Genomic DNA, 13,502 nt, shown 5'->3' with positions numbered 1-13,502 from the left:
CCCGACCCACAGCCCCTGCTAGCCCAGCCCTGGGCCCCTCCCCCCCCAGCCCTGCCAGTGCCCTTCACTCCTGACCCACAGCCCCCTGCGATCCCAGCTCTGGGCTCCCCCTCCCCACCCCCAGCCCTGCCGGTGCCCCTCACTCAGTGACAGACGGGCATTGCCCAAGCATCACAGTTAAAGGGCCTGGAGGACACAGGCTCTGACGTGACGGGGCTCTGGGGGGACCCAGGGTAACCCCAGGCTGGTACCTTGGGCGGCAGGTTGGGTTTCTTCACCACACTGTAAATAACGGTTTCATCCAGGCCCCCTGGCTTCACTCGCTGCCTCGAGTTTCCTGGCACCCTGGGAGGAAATCAACAGCTCTGATGAGACGCAACCCAGACTCCTGGGTTCCCTCCCTGGCTCTGGGAGAAGCCAGGACTCCTGGGTTCCCTCCCCGGCTCTGGGAGAAGCCAGGACTCCTGGGTTCCCTCCCCACCCCTGGGAGAAGCCAGGACTCCTGGGTTCCCTCCTGGGCTCAGGGAGGAGCCAGGACTCCTGGGTTCCCTCCCCACCCCTGGGAGAAGCCAGGACTCCTGGGTTCTCTCCCCAGCTCTGGGAGGAGCCAGGACTCCATACTGGGGGGAGGGGAACTCATTTCTGCTCCCCCAGTTCCTTTCCTTTGTACCTGGCAGGGGCAGTCAGCCCCTGGGGGTGGCTGGGTGGGAACTGGAGTGTAGCATAATTGACAGCATCTCCGGATACTCCATTCAGGCACCCCACCGAGCTGGCGGGCCGCTGGGCTTTCAAAGGTTCCCGTCTCCTAGGCTGAGAGAGAGACAAAACATCCATTGAGTGCACAGGGATGGCTCGCCCAGCACTGAGATGCAGCCACCTCTGGGGTAGGGCATCTGGGGAACAGCTGCACATAACGCCGCATGGGGATGGCTCGCCCAGCACTGAGATGCAGCCACCTCTGGGGTAGGGCATCTGGGGAACAGCTGCACATAACGCTACATGGGGATGGCTCTAGGGAGGGGCAGCTGAGGAACAGGGGCTCAGTGATGCCACAAGTTTAGGACAGGAAGTGAAGAAAAATCCTCTTTCTTCTTGTAATGTCTAAGAGGGCTTGGCGGAGGAAGAACAGAATTTCCCACGCTGGGGTTTCGCCCACACGCTGGGTTTGATGTCCTGAAGTTTAGGGAATGGTCTCGGGAATCTTTAATGACCCCAAGGGCTCAGGACTAGAAATTCAACTCTGATCTGCTATAGGGCAATGCCCTGCAGCACAGCGCCCCCTAGCGCCACCCTGGGGCATCGGAGCCAGACCTGCCTGCCAGGGGAGAGTCCCCATCCCGCCCCCTGCAGCACAGCACCCCCTAGCACCACCCTGGGGCATCGGGGCCAGCCCTGCCTGCCAGGGGAGAGTCCCCCACCCTGCCCCCTGCAGCACAGCGCTCCCTAGAGCCACCCTGGGGCATCGGGGCCAGCCCTGCCTGCCAGGGGAGAGTCCCCACCCCGCCGCCTGCAGCACAGCGCCCCCTAGCACCGCCCTGGGGCATCGGGACCGGCCCTGGCTGCCAGGGGAGAGTCCCCCACCCTGCCCCCTGCAGCACAGCGCCCCCTATGAAAAATCTCTCACAAAGAACGATCTCCTTCGCCTGCCCAGAGGCTCCACAACCAGCTCGGGAAGACGCTGCTTCCTCCTGCAATGACAATGAGGAGCAGGGTCAAGAGCCAGGACTCCTGGGTTCTACCTCTGGCTCTGGGAGGGGAGTGGGGTCTAGTGGTTAGGGTGGGGGAGGAGCGGAGTTTCCCGGCTGCACGAGCCTGTTGCAGAGGTCAGGCTGCCCGGCTCCGTGGGTGCTGATCCCTGGGGATTGGGGATGCCTGGGTTGGGGGTGAGGAAAGGTTTCTGCTTACCATCGCCTAAGGGCAAAGACCAGCACCACCAGCAGGGGGATAAACACTGCGACCACGCCGAGCCCTAGAGCCGAGTTCTTGGCTATAGTCATGGAGCTGACTGCAAAACAACAGAGAGCAAGGAATGGGGGGCACAGGAGTGGGGGCCAGTGGTTAGAGCAGCTCAGGATTGAGGGGCACCAGCAGAGCTGGGGGTAGGGTGACCCCAGTGCTGGGCTAGCAGGGGCTGCGGGTCGGGATTGAGGGGCACCAGCACACAAGCCCCTTACAGTAGACGGTGAGGCGGATGGGCGACGAGTCCCCGTAGGAGATCTGGTTTCTGGCCCGACAGTGGTAGTGCCCGGACGCCCCGACCTTCACAGCCGGGATGCTCAGCATGTCCTGGGTCTGCCGCTCCTGCAGTTGGCCGTCCCGGTACCAGTCGTAGCCCAGCACGGGCGGAAGGGCATCGGCCCAGCACCGCAGCGTCACCTCCATCCCCTCCACAATCTGCCCCTGTGGGGCCACGGACAGCTGTACATCCCGGGGGGCATCTGGGGGAGAGAGCCAGTGCCAGTGGTTAGAGTGGGGGGCTGGGAGCCAGGACTCCTGGGTTCTCTCCCCAGCTCTGGGGGTTGGTTACTTACACCAGACGTCCAGCGGGATGGGCTCGGCATGGGTGGTGCCCACGTCATTCTTAGCCTCACACCGGTACTGGCCCGAATCAGCCGACACCACGGCCGCCAGCTTCAGCCTGTTGGAGTTCTCACCCTGCCGCGCCTCGTCCTTGTACCAGGCGTAGTGCAGGGCAGAGGGGTTGGCGCTGCCCACGGAGCACTCCAGGGTCACGGCCTCGCCCTCCTTGATGGACCCCGACGGCTGCCGCACCACGGCAACATGCTGGGGCGCGTCTGCAGAGAGACACAAAGCACCCTGAGAGCCCCAGGCAGCCGGCCCATTGACCCCAATGGAGCAACAGCCCATGGCTGGGGTCTGACACTAGCTAGATCTTAAAGGCCAGACCATTACAGCCTCCCATACCACTCCTCTGGTTACTCTATTTCAATAGAAAGCAGGGTTTTTCCCTCCTGGGTTCCCTTCCAGCCACTGGCCCCACCTGTTCCTGCTTCAGATGTACAAGAGGAGCCTAGTGACCCAGAGATCACACGGCCTCTTGGGCCAGGCTCTCCCTGCTTAGCTTTACAGGTGGGACACGTTCCAGCGCTCTGCTCCTTCAGTTCTCCATCTCCATCACCCCGGAAGGCCTCGTATCCACCCACTGTGCGACCCTAAGGCCGACGGGACGAGGGTCCAATCCAGCTGGGCTCCTTCTGGCGCTCTGCTTGTAAGCGCTTCCCACAGCGGACTCCCCTCCGTGACCCAGGCGTGTCTAGGACTGCCCCCAAAGCCCCTGAGATGACAACCAGACCTGCCTGAGGCTTTTTCAGCAGATCTATTTTTGCCAGAAAACAGGGGGACTCACCCCCAAAAGATTTGTCTCAAAGGGAACAACAGTCATTTCTGACCACAAAGAATTGGTTGGAAAAAAATATGTAACATTTTTGGGGGAGAGGGGAAATCATTTCTTTTATGATTTTGGACAAATTTTGGTTGGAGATTGTGGTGAAGTTCTCACCATTGTTATTTACTGGAAAAGGCTGGGAAGGGGTAAAAGAGGGGGAGAAATTATGGGGGGAACACTTTCTGGTCGTTTCTAAACATTAAACAAAACTTTTTTTCTCTATTTTTTCAGTGGAACAAAGTCCAAAAAGTCACTTTCCTCCCTGGAAAGTATAAAAAGGGGTGGTTGTTTTTTAATAAAACCCACTATATGGTGAGACAAAATAAGATTTTTTAAAACTTTTCTGATACTGTTCCAGTGAAAAATAAAGTGAATTAAGCCATGAAAAAAATATTTTTTAAATCGTGAGCGTAAATAACACTTTTAAAAACTTTTTTGCATGCTTTTTCAGTCACGATAAAATGGAAAAAGCAGGAAAAAATGATTTTCTGTTTTTGTAAAGGCTAGGTGGTGAGAGAAAATCACAGCGTTTCAAACATTTTTTCTCCCTGTTCCAGTGGATAATCAAGCAGAATTTTTTTTAAAAAGTCACTTTCCCATTGGAAAATGTGAAAAAGACTTTTTAATAATAATAATAATAATAATAATAATAATAATAATAATGAGAAAAGGCTGCACAATGCAACCAAAGCACAATTTGTATTGCTTTTCACCCCTACTTTTCTGTTAGAAAATAAAAGTGGGGAGGAGGGGGGTTAAGTCACATTTCTCATTAGAAAAGCATGAACAAAATGTAAAAGGCTAAATCATGAGAGACAAAGACCATTGTTCTAAGGGGAGAAAACTGAATTTTTTTGCTTTTCGAAAAGCACCAATGGAATAAAAATGTCGAGCTGGAAGAACAAAACGATTTTTTTCGTCAAAATTTTGCGGTGGAAAATTCCAAGAAGACTTTGCCTGAGAAGCCAGGAGGCGATAACTTACACTGCACATCCACTGAGACAGACGAAGACTGTCTATAGCTGATCGTGTTCTGAGCCTCACAGCTGTAGCTACCGGACCGCTCCTTTGTGGCAGGGAAGGTCAGGACGCTCTCTTGGGTCTCCTGATACTGGCTGTTATCCTTGTACCACATGTACTTAGTCACCGGGGGGTTACTGCTGCCCACGGAGCAGTTCAGCATCACTGTGTCGCCTTCCTGGATGCGCTGGGGGGTTTCAAGGGTGATTTGTACCTCCTTGGGGGGGTCTGGAAAATAATCAAGATCAGGGTGTGTCTCAGTGTTTGGGGGGGAGGGTTATAGGCAAGAAATAAAAAGGAGGGAGCTGCCTGAGTGTAGCCGACGCCTGCCTGAGTCTGCAGAGAGCCTGAGCTCATTGCTGGGAGAGGAGGGTGTGACACCCTGGCACGCCAGTAGTCACCACTGTCATGTAATTAGGATATGTTTTGTACAAAGTATTCCTTGTGAGGTATCATGTTAAAAGTCTTGATCTGCTAGGCATTAATATCTCGTTGGATTGTACGTGCTATCATCGTATGTGGAGTTATGAAATTTGGCTATGTATGTGTTACTGAAACATGTTGTGAGGATGAAAACGCCCACAAGCAGCCTTTCAGGTACAACAGTATAAAGGCCAAACAATATTAATGGCTCATTGAGGAAATGCAGACAATCACCAGGGTTACCCCAGGAACTGTGTGCAATAGAAACCTCTCAGAGAGAGCACTGCACAATGGGAACCGTTTGACCCAGGTCACAGCAAAAGAGCTTTCCAGCAAGAGGGAAGAAGATATACAAGTGGGGAAATGATGGTACCTCACTCTCCCGACAACAACACACCTGGAAACACCTGAGGGGCAAGGACTGAACTGTGGGAAGTGATGGTCCCAGGCTAGAGGGATTTTTAGCCTGTGTATGAAAACCTGGGAAAGCCAAGGCCACTTGTGCCTTAAGAATCTGCCAGCCTGTTTATCACTCAGGGTGAGAATTTGCTAATTCATATCCTACCTAGCTAGTGTGTTCAGCTCAGTTTGTGGTTTTGTTTATTTACTAGATAATCTGCTTTGATCTGTTTGCTATCACTTATCATCACTTAACATCTATCTTTTGTAGTTAACAAACTTGTGTTGGTTTTGTCTAAAACCAGTGTGTGGGAATTATAACTGGGGGCAGAAAGCTGTTGCTTCCCTCTCGCCACATTGAGGGAGGGGGCGACTTGTATGAGCTTGCGCTGTACAGTTCCCTGTGCAGTGCAAGACGGTATCGTTTGGGGTTTACACTCCAGAGGGGGGTGCGTGCCTTAGCAACTGAGAGGTGCCTTAGCGGAGCCTTCCCATGCAGAGCTGATCTCAGCATCTGTGTGTGAAGCTGCAGCTGGGTGTGTCCTTATCTGGGTGTGTGCTGCTGAAAGAGCAGGCTTGGGGAGCTTGGCAACTGATCACAGCACCACAGTGTGACAGGGCGCCCAGGCTGGTGGGTCAGATGGGCTCAGTGGTACCGCAGTTCTAAGTGACACCCCGGGGGGAGCCCGTCACAGAGGGAGCTACCCCAAGTGCGACTGACAGAGCAACACTTCTTGGGTCTGCAGAGAGTCTGAGCCTGTCGCTTGGAGAGGAGGGAGCTGCCCTGAGTGTGACTGAGTCTGCAGAGAGCCTGAGCCTGTTGCTTGGAGAGGGGGGAGCCATCCCAAAGGGGTGCTAACTCTCAGCCCTGCTGTGCTGAGGCCCTGTTCCCAATCGGGGACTCTGTGAAGCAGGAGGAGGAGAGCACCCCACCCGTGCACAGATACCCTGGATGCTGAGGTACATAACGGGATCCCACCGCTCACACCAATGCCTCTTCAGAGGCAGGAAGGAGGTCCTAGGGGGAGGCTATGGCTCCTGCCCCTCCGGGATTCATGCAGGCTCTGCCATGCCAAGCTGGAGTGCAGATCCCGGATACCCCACTCAGCTGCAGCGCCCCCTGCTGGTCCCCTGGCTACTCACACTGTACGTCGACTGTAATGGCCGGCGACTCCAACATCCCGACTCTGTTCTGAGGTTCGCAGTGGTAGGAACCGGACTGGTCGGGATGGATCTTGTCAAACCGCAGCTCCTGCTGGGTTTGTTCTGGGAGGTGCTGGCCATTTCTGTACCAGCTGTAGCTGCTGACGGGCGGATGAGCCCTGCAGGAGCAGCTGAGCACAACTGTGGTCCCTTCCTGGATCTGAGAGCCTGTCACCAGTTCAACACGCGCGTCCTTTGGGGCGTCTGGGGAATAAAAAGGCCCTGATTTAAATGGATTATTCTGTGGGAAACCCTAAATGAATGGACCAAGGTCACTCCGGGAGTCCAGTGGCAGAGAATAAACTGAACTTAGTTCCCCAATGAACACCTGTCGCACGGGCCAATCCTTTCTCTAGAGGTAGGGTGGGGAAACTGAGGCAGTGTCACAGCAGAGCCCTGCCTGATTTGAGGAAATGGCCATTATTTCTCTCAGGAAGTTTTGGAGGGTTACATCTGAAATGTTTGTGTTTTCAACGAAAACTCCCCAGACATTTCCCATGAAAAAAATCATTTTCTGGTCTGTGACAGAGTGTTCACCCCACACCGGAAAGCAAGGGGTTAAAAGCAGCCTCGGGAGGCTGCGCAGGGAGCAGCCAATTGGAGAGCGGCTGAACGGAGCAGCCAATCAGGTCCCCGAGGGCTCACATAAAAGGAGCTGCAGGGGCAGCAGCAAAGGCAGTGGGTGTCTGCAGGGTGCCCAAGGAGAGAGGACGGGGTTCCTAGCAGGCTGGGAGGCCCTGAGAAGAGGGCGAAGGAGATGCTGGGGCCACGGGGAGGTGGCCCAGGGAACTCAAGCAGCAGAGACAGAGGTTAGAGGCGCAGCAGGTCTGCAAGTGGTGACGATGATGGCGACACACCACCAGGAGGGGACTAATCCCCCAGACGGCCAGCAGGAGGCGCCGCTCTAGCGAGTGAACCCTGTCACACGGTCTCAGGAAAAGTTCAAAACCCTGAATAAATTTTGGGGATTTTTATCAAAAACAAAAAACTAAAAATATGTTTGGATTTTCAATGGGCCGCGCCCCCGCCCCCACCCCACCAAACCAAAGCAATTGTCCAGTGAAACGAATTATCTGTCTGTGGCAAAACCTCCAAAAGCTGCGGGGGCGGGGGGAGGGAAAGTGCTTTTTCATCTGTGGGTTTTTCAGCAAAATCTGGGACATTTCAACCCAAAAGCGAATGTTCCTCTTGCATCACACGTTGTTTTCTGCATATGCCAGGGACCAAGCGTGACCCGCCGAATTCATTCAGGCACAAGACGCTCTCTGGCTCTCCCGAGAGGTGACGGGTTGAAAAAACTTTCAAATGTTTGAAACAGCCGAGTCGCTTCTGCTTCAAAATGGGCCGATTTGGAGGGCAGGGGGAATGTCACATTTTTTAAATGACAAATTTTCTGTTTTTCTCCTTTTTGCCCCTGAGTGCAATAAAATAAATTGTTCCAGTGTTTGCGGTTTGTTCGTCTTTTTCTCCCAACTCTGTGTGTGTGTGTTTGTGTGCACGCGTCTCCTGCTGCCCCCTGCTGGAGGGGTTGAATCCTGCTCTGTGCATGTAAGCACTCCCCCTGCTGGAGGGAATGGGTCAGATCCGCCTCTGTGTGTGTGAGATTAGGCACATTGCCCTCTGCTGGCTGGAACCCAAACTGCCATGCTGTGTGTCAGAGGCCTTGTACTGCTAAGAGCTAATGGAGATTCCCCTTTAACTTCAGTTCCTGTCTTTTCCGATGCAACAAGCCCTGCCTATTTCACCTCCTCTGATGTCCACATCACAAGTGTCTAGGGAAGTACAATAACATCCTCTCCTTGTGCTCAGCAGAGGTATCTAGTCTCGGGCAGTTCCGCAGACCCTGCCTTCCCGTCTGGCCCCAGCCCCCACACTCACACTGGACGTCTATCCGCAGCGCTGGGGATGGGACCGGCTGTATTTCATTGGTGGCTTGGCAGAAATAGGAGCCGGAATGCTCATCCCCCTTGGCTTCAAACTCCAGCCTCTGCTCCTGCCCCTGGTGCAGCCACTGTGTGTCCTTATACCAGTTGTACGTGGAGACGGGGGGGTTGCTGCCCTGGGTCATGCACATCAGCACGAGTCTGTCCCCCTCTCGGATGGTCTCTCCGGGTGTCGCGTTCAACTGGACTCCCTTAGGGGCATCTGGAACAAACCAACACATGGGTGAACAGCTGAGATATGGACACTGTCCAGACATGGGGCAGGCAATGGGACACTGGGCCTTTCCCCTCTAGGAGGCGCCAGCTCCCATCCAGGGCAGGGGACTGGCTGGCTCAGGGGGACGGGGAATGGGGCATTGGGCCTTTCCCCTCTAGGGGGTGCTGGCTCTGACCCTCATGCCCATCCCTGCCCAGTGGGACAGCCCCACTCTTCCTTCAAAATACTGCCGGCTCCTGCCCCATTGGCCAATCTGCTTCCACCTACCTGGGCCCCAGTCCACCTCCCGGTGCCCTCCAAGAACTGCAGCCTGTACAGCGCTTTATGGGTCAGTGCCAGAGCTGCTGGTGGGGCTGGTGCTGTCAGACCCAGGGGCGCCCAGTTCAAATCCCCCCACTCACATTTCACGTCCAGCACCACGCTGCTCTCGGAGCTCGGTGTCCCAGCCGGGGTGCTGAGCCGGCAGGTTAAATTTGTCCCATGGTCCTGCCAGGTGGGCGTGAAAGTCAGTGTGCTCTCAGTCCTTCCGCTCCCCATCCTCATGTTGGGCTCAGGGGTCCTATGCCCCAAACCGACCCACGTCAGGGTTATGGGGTAGTCGGGGCAGTGATAGGCTACGGAGCAAACTGCCTGGGCCGCGACTGAGTCCCTGAGCTCGCTGGGTGCTTGGATTTGAGGAGCTGGAGGCGAATCTGTGTCAGGGGGACAAAGGGGAAAGTTATTAAGGAGAACACTTTATTATTAGGTGGTGTTAGATGTTCGGCTGCGTGTGTGTGTTCTCTGTGTGCTGCCCCAGCTCTGTGCAGACACCTCGAGTGAACCGCCCAATGACCACAAGATCCATTAAGGTACGAAGGCACCGGACCAGGTTTATTGGCGACAAAGCATGATAGTAGCACCCAGCAGACTCTACGAGGATACTAAGACATGTCTGCCCGTGACAATGGACACAGCTCAGTCTATGGCAGGACTTTCCACTGCCCCCTCGGCTGGCCAAAGAGTCTCCCTCTGAGGCTGTGTCTACACTGGAATTTCGTCGGCAAAACTTTTGTCATTCAGGGATGTTAAAAAACACACACATGCCCTGAACAACAAAAGTTTTACTGACGAAAAGTGGTGGTGTGAACAGTGCTTTGTGGGCAGGAGTGCGATCCCGCCGACAAAGCTGCTGCCGCTCACTGGGGGTGGAATTTTTTTGTCGGCAGGAGAGCTCTCTCCTGCCGACAAACAGCGGCTACACTGCGCGCCTCTTAGCGGCAGGGCTGTAGCGGCACAGCTGTGTCGCTGAAAGGTGTTTAGTGTAGACAAAGCCTTGGGTACATCTTTATACCCTGCTATAAACAAGTTCCGTACTGTCAGCCTGATCTTATCTGTTAGGAGGGGTGAGTGTGTTCCCGTTATCCTGGGGGAAGGTTTTTGTACCTTCCTTGGTACCACTTAATATCGGGCTGTGTTTGCGGGAGTGCTCTGTGCCTAGCACTTCTTAGCAATGTGCATTTCTGCAAGATCAGCCCTGTGCTTGCCACAGTCTGTGAGCAGGGCCTGCCTCATACCAGGCCTCTGATACAAGGGCTCACGTCTCAGGCTCTCTTCCTACTGCATTAGGTAGAGTCCCTGCCCCAGGTGACATCAGGGCCCTGTTGTGCCGGGCGCTGCCCAGACACAGCGAGAGACAGTCCCTGCCCCAAAGAGACCACAGTGGAAATAGGCAAAGGATTATTCTCCCTGATTTTCAGGTGGGGAAACTGAGGCACTGAAAACGACTTCCCCTGGGGCAGCCGGAGGAAAAGGGAAAACATGAAATAACAAAACCCAACCCCCGCCATCCTTCCTTGTGCTGCACTTGGGGTGAAAAGGGAACAAAAAGCAAGTGGAAAAATTAAATTAAAAAATTCAAAGTTTGTGAGTAAAATATTTCAGGAGAAATGTGGAAAAATACTGTAAAACGGAAACAACTTTGAAGTTTTCTATCCAAACTGTTGTTCCATTTTGCTAGAGGCTCTGCTGAGCAGCACGGAGGATAACAACCTACTGCTTCCGCTAGGTAAGGACCCATCTCCTTTAGCTCGACTGGCAGAGGTCGGTGCTGTTCTCGTGCAGACGGGGAGTTCAAGGCTGGCTGTAGCCCCAGACTTTAGCGAGAGTCGTTACCTCATTAAAGGGATGGGACAGAGGTGGAGAAAATAGGAACAGCCGTCCTGGCTGTCATCCCAGGCACATTGAGCTGCATCCCCAGTGATGGCTGCTACCAGAGCGGGGTCTAGTGTTTGGGGGGGCTGGGAGCCAGGACTCCTGGGTTCTCTCCCCAGCTCTGGGAGGGGGGTGGGGTCGAGTGGTTAGAGCAGGGGGTGGGGTGGGTGGGCTATGAGTCTTTAATCTGTTCCTACAAGGAAGCCCAGGACTTTCCCTCTTACCCATCACGTTCACACTGATCTTAGTCATCCACTTCTTCTCCTCCGGCTTCTGCACAGTGCTCGAGAAGATCAGTCTCAGCCCGTATGTGCCGTTCTCGCTGGCCCGCAGGTCAGACAGCTGCAGGCTGCAATCTCTCTCCAGGTCCCCCAGGAACCTCACGCGCCCTGCGATGGCCGGGCTGATGGTGGCGTTGTGTTTATACAGGACGGTGCCATTGAAATCTTTCTTCTCAGGGTCATACACAGGGTTCAGGTACCAGGTCAGGGAGCTGATGGTCAATTTCTTTGTCCTTATGGGGTTCAGGACACAGGATCGATAGAGGCACGGGATGGACAGACAGGCCCCCGTCCAAGCGATCAGGGACTCGGGGACCTCGACAGGTGGCTCACATTGACAGAGGAAGCCTGGAAGCAGCAGAGTGACAGAGATGGCAGTGAGGGGCAGGCTGGCCGGGTGCTTCCAGTGCCGAACTGGGACTCAGGAGATCGGGGTCTGATTCCCAGCACTAAACTCCCTGTTCAGCTCATGGTGTGGCTCTGTGCCTCAGTTTCCCCATCAGCACACTGGGAAGAACCCAAGATTCCTGATTCCCAGCTCTAAACCACTAGACCCCACTCCCCTCCCAGAGCTGGGATAGAACCCAGGAGTCCTGAATCCAAGCCCACCCCCCACCGCCAATCACTGGATCACATTAGTCTGATGCAAGTGGAGTAAATCTCACAGAGGAAAACCTTCCTCTGAGCTTGTGACCCCCCCCCCCAGCCGGGTCTCCCCTCCCTTCTCCCCAGCCCCCCAGGGCTCTGTGGGTCTGAAGCAGCCAGAGCTTCAGGGCGAGGGGAAGGGGCCTTACCTGGGAGGAACAGCAACCAGACGAGACGCCTCATGGTGACCCCTGGGCAGCCGCGGCGCCGGGGAGCAAAGGAAAGAGTGAAGGGCTGGTCGGTTCCTGCAATGACCCAGAGCAACATCAGACACCCAGAGCAGAGAGAGACCAGCTAGAGGGGAGACTGCAGGGAACCTGCTACCCGCTCTAACCACTAGACCCTGCTCCCCTCCCAGGGCTGGGGAGAGAACCCAGGCGTCCTGACTGCCAACCCCCCTGCTCTAACTCACTAGCTGCCGGATGGGTTTGTCACACATGGCGCGGTGCAAAGGGCATCACGTTTACATAGGGAAGGCAGCTAAATGCATGGGGACCATTACACACCCCGCTGGGCAGGGTTCTGTTATTACAGGTCTTGGTACAACCCCACCCACACCCCGGGAGCTCACACCGGATGCCTCTAATCGGTTAGGGGGTGGGGGCTGGAAGCCAGGACTCCTGGGTTCTATCCGTGGCTCTGGGTGGGGAGCGGAATCTAGTGGTTAGAGCAGCAGAAGAGCCCAGAACTCTGAGCCCACTTGTGTGTGAGGTTCTCCAAGTCACCCCCCCCGGGCCTCAGTTTCCCCAGCTGTGCAGCAGCTGTCAGGCTGTGTGCCTCACCGCAGGCCGGGCACGGTGCAGTCCAGCGTCAAAGGCCCCGGCTGCTCCTCATGTCTGATCCCCCACTTGGGTGATGGGGGTTGAAGACTCCTGAGAACGCTCCCCCCCCCACTTCCGAGCAGCGCAGGGCACCAGAGCAGCTGTTTCCCCCGCGTCAAGGGCCGCTGGCTGGGCCTCGGCCCGGGGTATTTTTGTCACAGAGATGCTGCCACTTCCTCTGGGCGTTGAGCAAACCAAGGTGAGGGGGAGGACGTGGGAGAGTGGCCTCAGGGGGTGAGAACCGGCATTGACTGCCCCTACCCCGTCCCCTGCAGCACAGCGCCCCCTAGTGCCCCCACCCCGCCCCCTGCAACCCAGCACCCCCTTGCGCCTCCACCGTGTCCCTTGAAGCACTGTACGTGTTTCCCTGGAGATCTCCTCTCCAAGCACTAAACAGGCCCCTTTCTTCCCGCTTAGCGCTGGAGAGCCAGCCTGCACCAGCTCCAGCTCCCAGCCCCCCCACCATTACCGCTAGACCCCAGTTCCCTCCCAAAGCCTGGATAGAACCCAGGAGTCCTGGCTCCCAACCCCCTGCTCTAACCACTAGCCCCCACTCCCGCCGGCAGGAGAAGGTGCAATTACCTTATAGTGCGTCCTGCAGCCGCGGCTCCAGCAGCCGATCTGGCCGGGGGGGGAGCTGAGCAATCAGTCCGGCGGCTTTGGAGGGCGAAAGGGGAAGTGGCACTGGGTGGAGTGAGGAGGGGGTGAGATTTCTGTGGGTCCCCCTGGGGGCGAGCTGGGGGGGCCGGGCCCCAGAGCGCCTCAAAGGGTGGCTCCAAACTTCCCCCTTTCGCTGCAGGTGCAGGGGGTTGTTTAGCAGCGTCTGGGTCCTTTCATTTTCCTCTCTCTGGCTAAGCTGGGGCGGGCACGATCTGGGCATGGATGGGAGACAAGAAGGGAGGGGGTGGGGGGCTCTCCCATGGCAGTCAGGGCTGGTCCCAATGCCCCAGGGAG

General features: G+C 55.8%; 1 protein-coding gene across 1 annotated transcript in view; it reads right to left on the bottom strand.

Moving 5' to 3' along the window:
- The window catches only part of CD22 (CD22 molecule), a 13,691-nt gene extending 1,781 nt beyond the window's left edge, over positions 1-11,910 (bottom strand). The window contains exons 1-12 of the mRNA XM_029913142.1: positions 11,877-11,910; positions 11,026-11,430; positions 9,013-9,303; positions 8,330-8,596; positions 6,392-6,655; positions 4,391-4,654; positions 2,532-2,795; positions 2,175-2,438; positions 1,906-2,005; positions 1,625-1,688; positions 671-810; positions 252-345 (exon numbers count right to left, since the gene is read on the bottom strand). Of these exons, the coding sequence (XP_029769002.1) occupies positions 252-345; positions 671-810; positions 1,625-1,688; positions 1,906-2,005; positions 2,175-2,438; positions 2,532-2,795; positions 4,391-4,654; positions 6,392-6,655; positions 8,330-8,596; positions 9,013-9,303; positions 11,026-11,430; positions 11,877-11,910 (2,451 nt within the window). The remainder of the gene's footprint in view (positions 1-251; positions 346-670; positions 811-1,624; positions 1,689-1,905; positions 2,006-2,174; positions 2,439-2,531; positions 2,796-4,390; positions 4,655-6,391; positions 6,656-8,329; positions 8,597-9,012; positions 9,304-11,025; positions 11,431-11,876) is intronic.
- Between the last annotated feature and the right edge of the window lie 1,592 nt (positions 11,911-13,502).

This window comes from Terrapene carolina, unplaced genomic scaffold, assembly GCF_002925995.2.
Source record: "Terrapene carolina triunguis isolate 2854851 unplaced genomic scaffold, T_m_triunguis-2.0 Scaffold493, whole genome shotgun sequence".
NCBI lineage: Eukaryota > Metazoa > Chordata > Testudines > Emydidae > Terrapene > Terrapene triunguis.
Note: the sequence above shows the minus strand (reverse complement) of the source record. Positions and strands in the feature narration are given on the sequence as shown.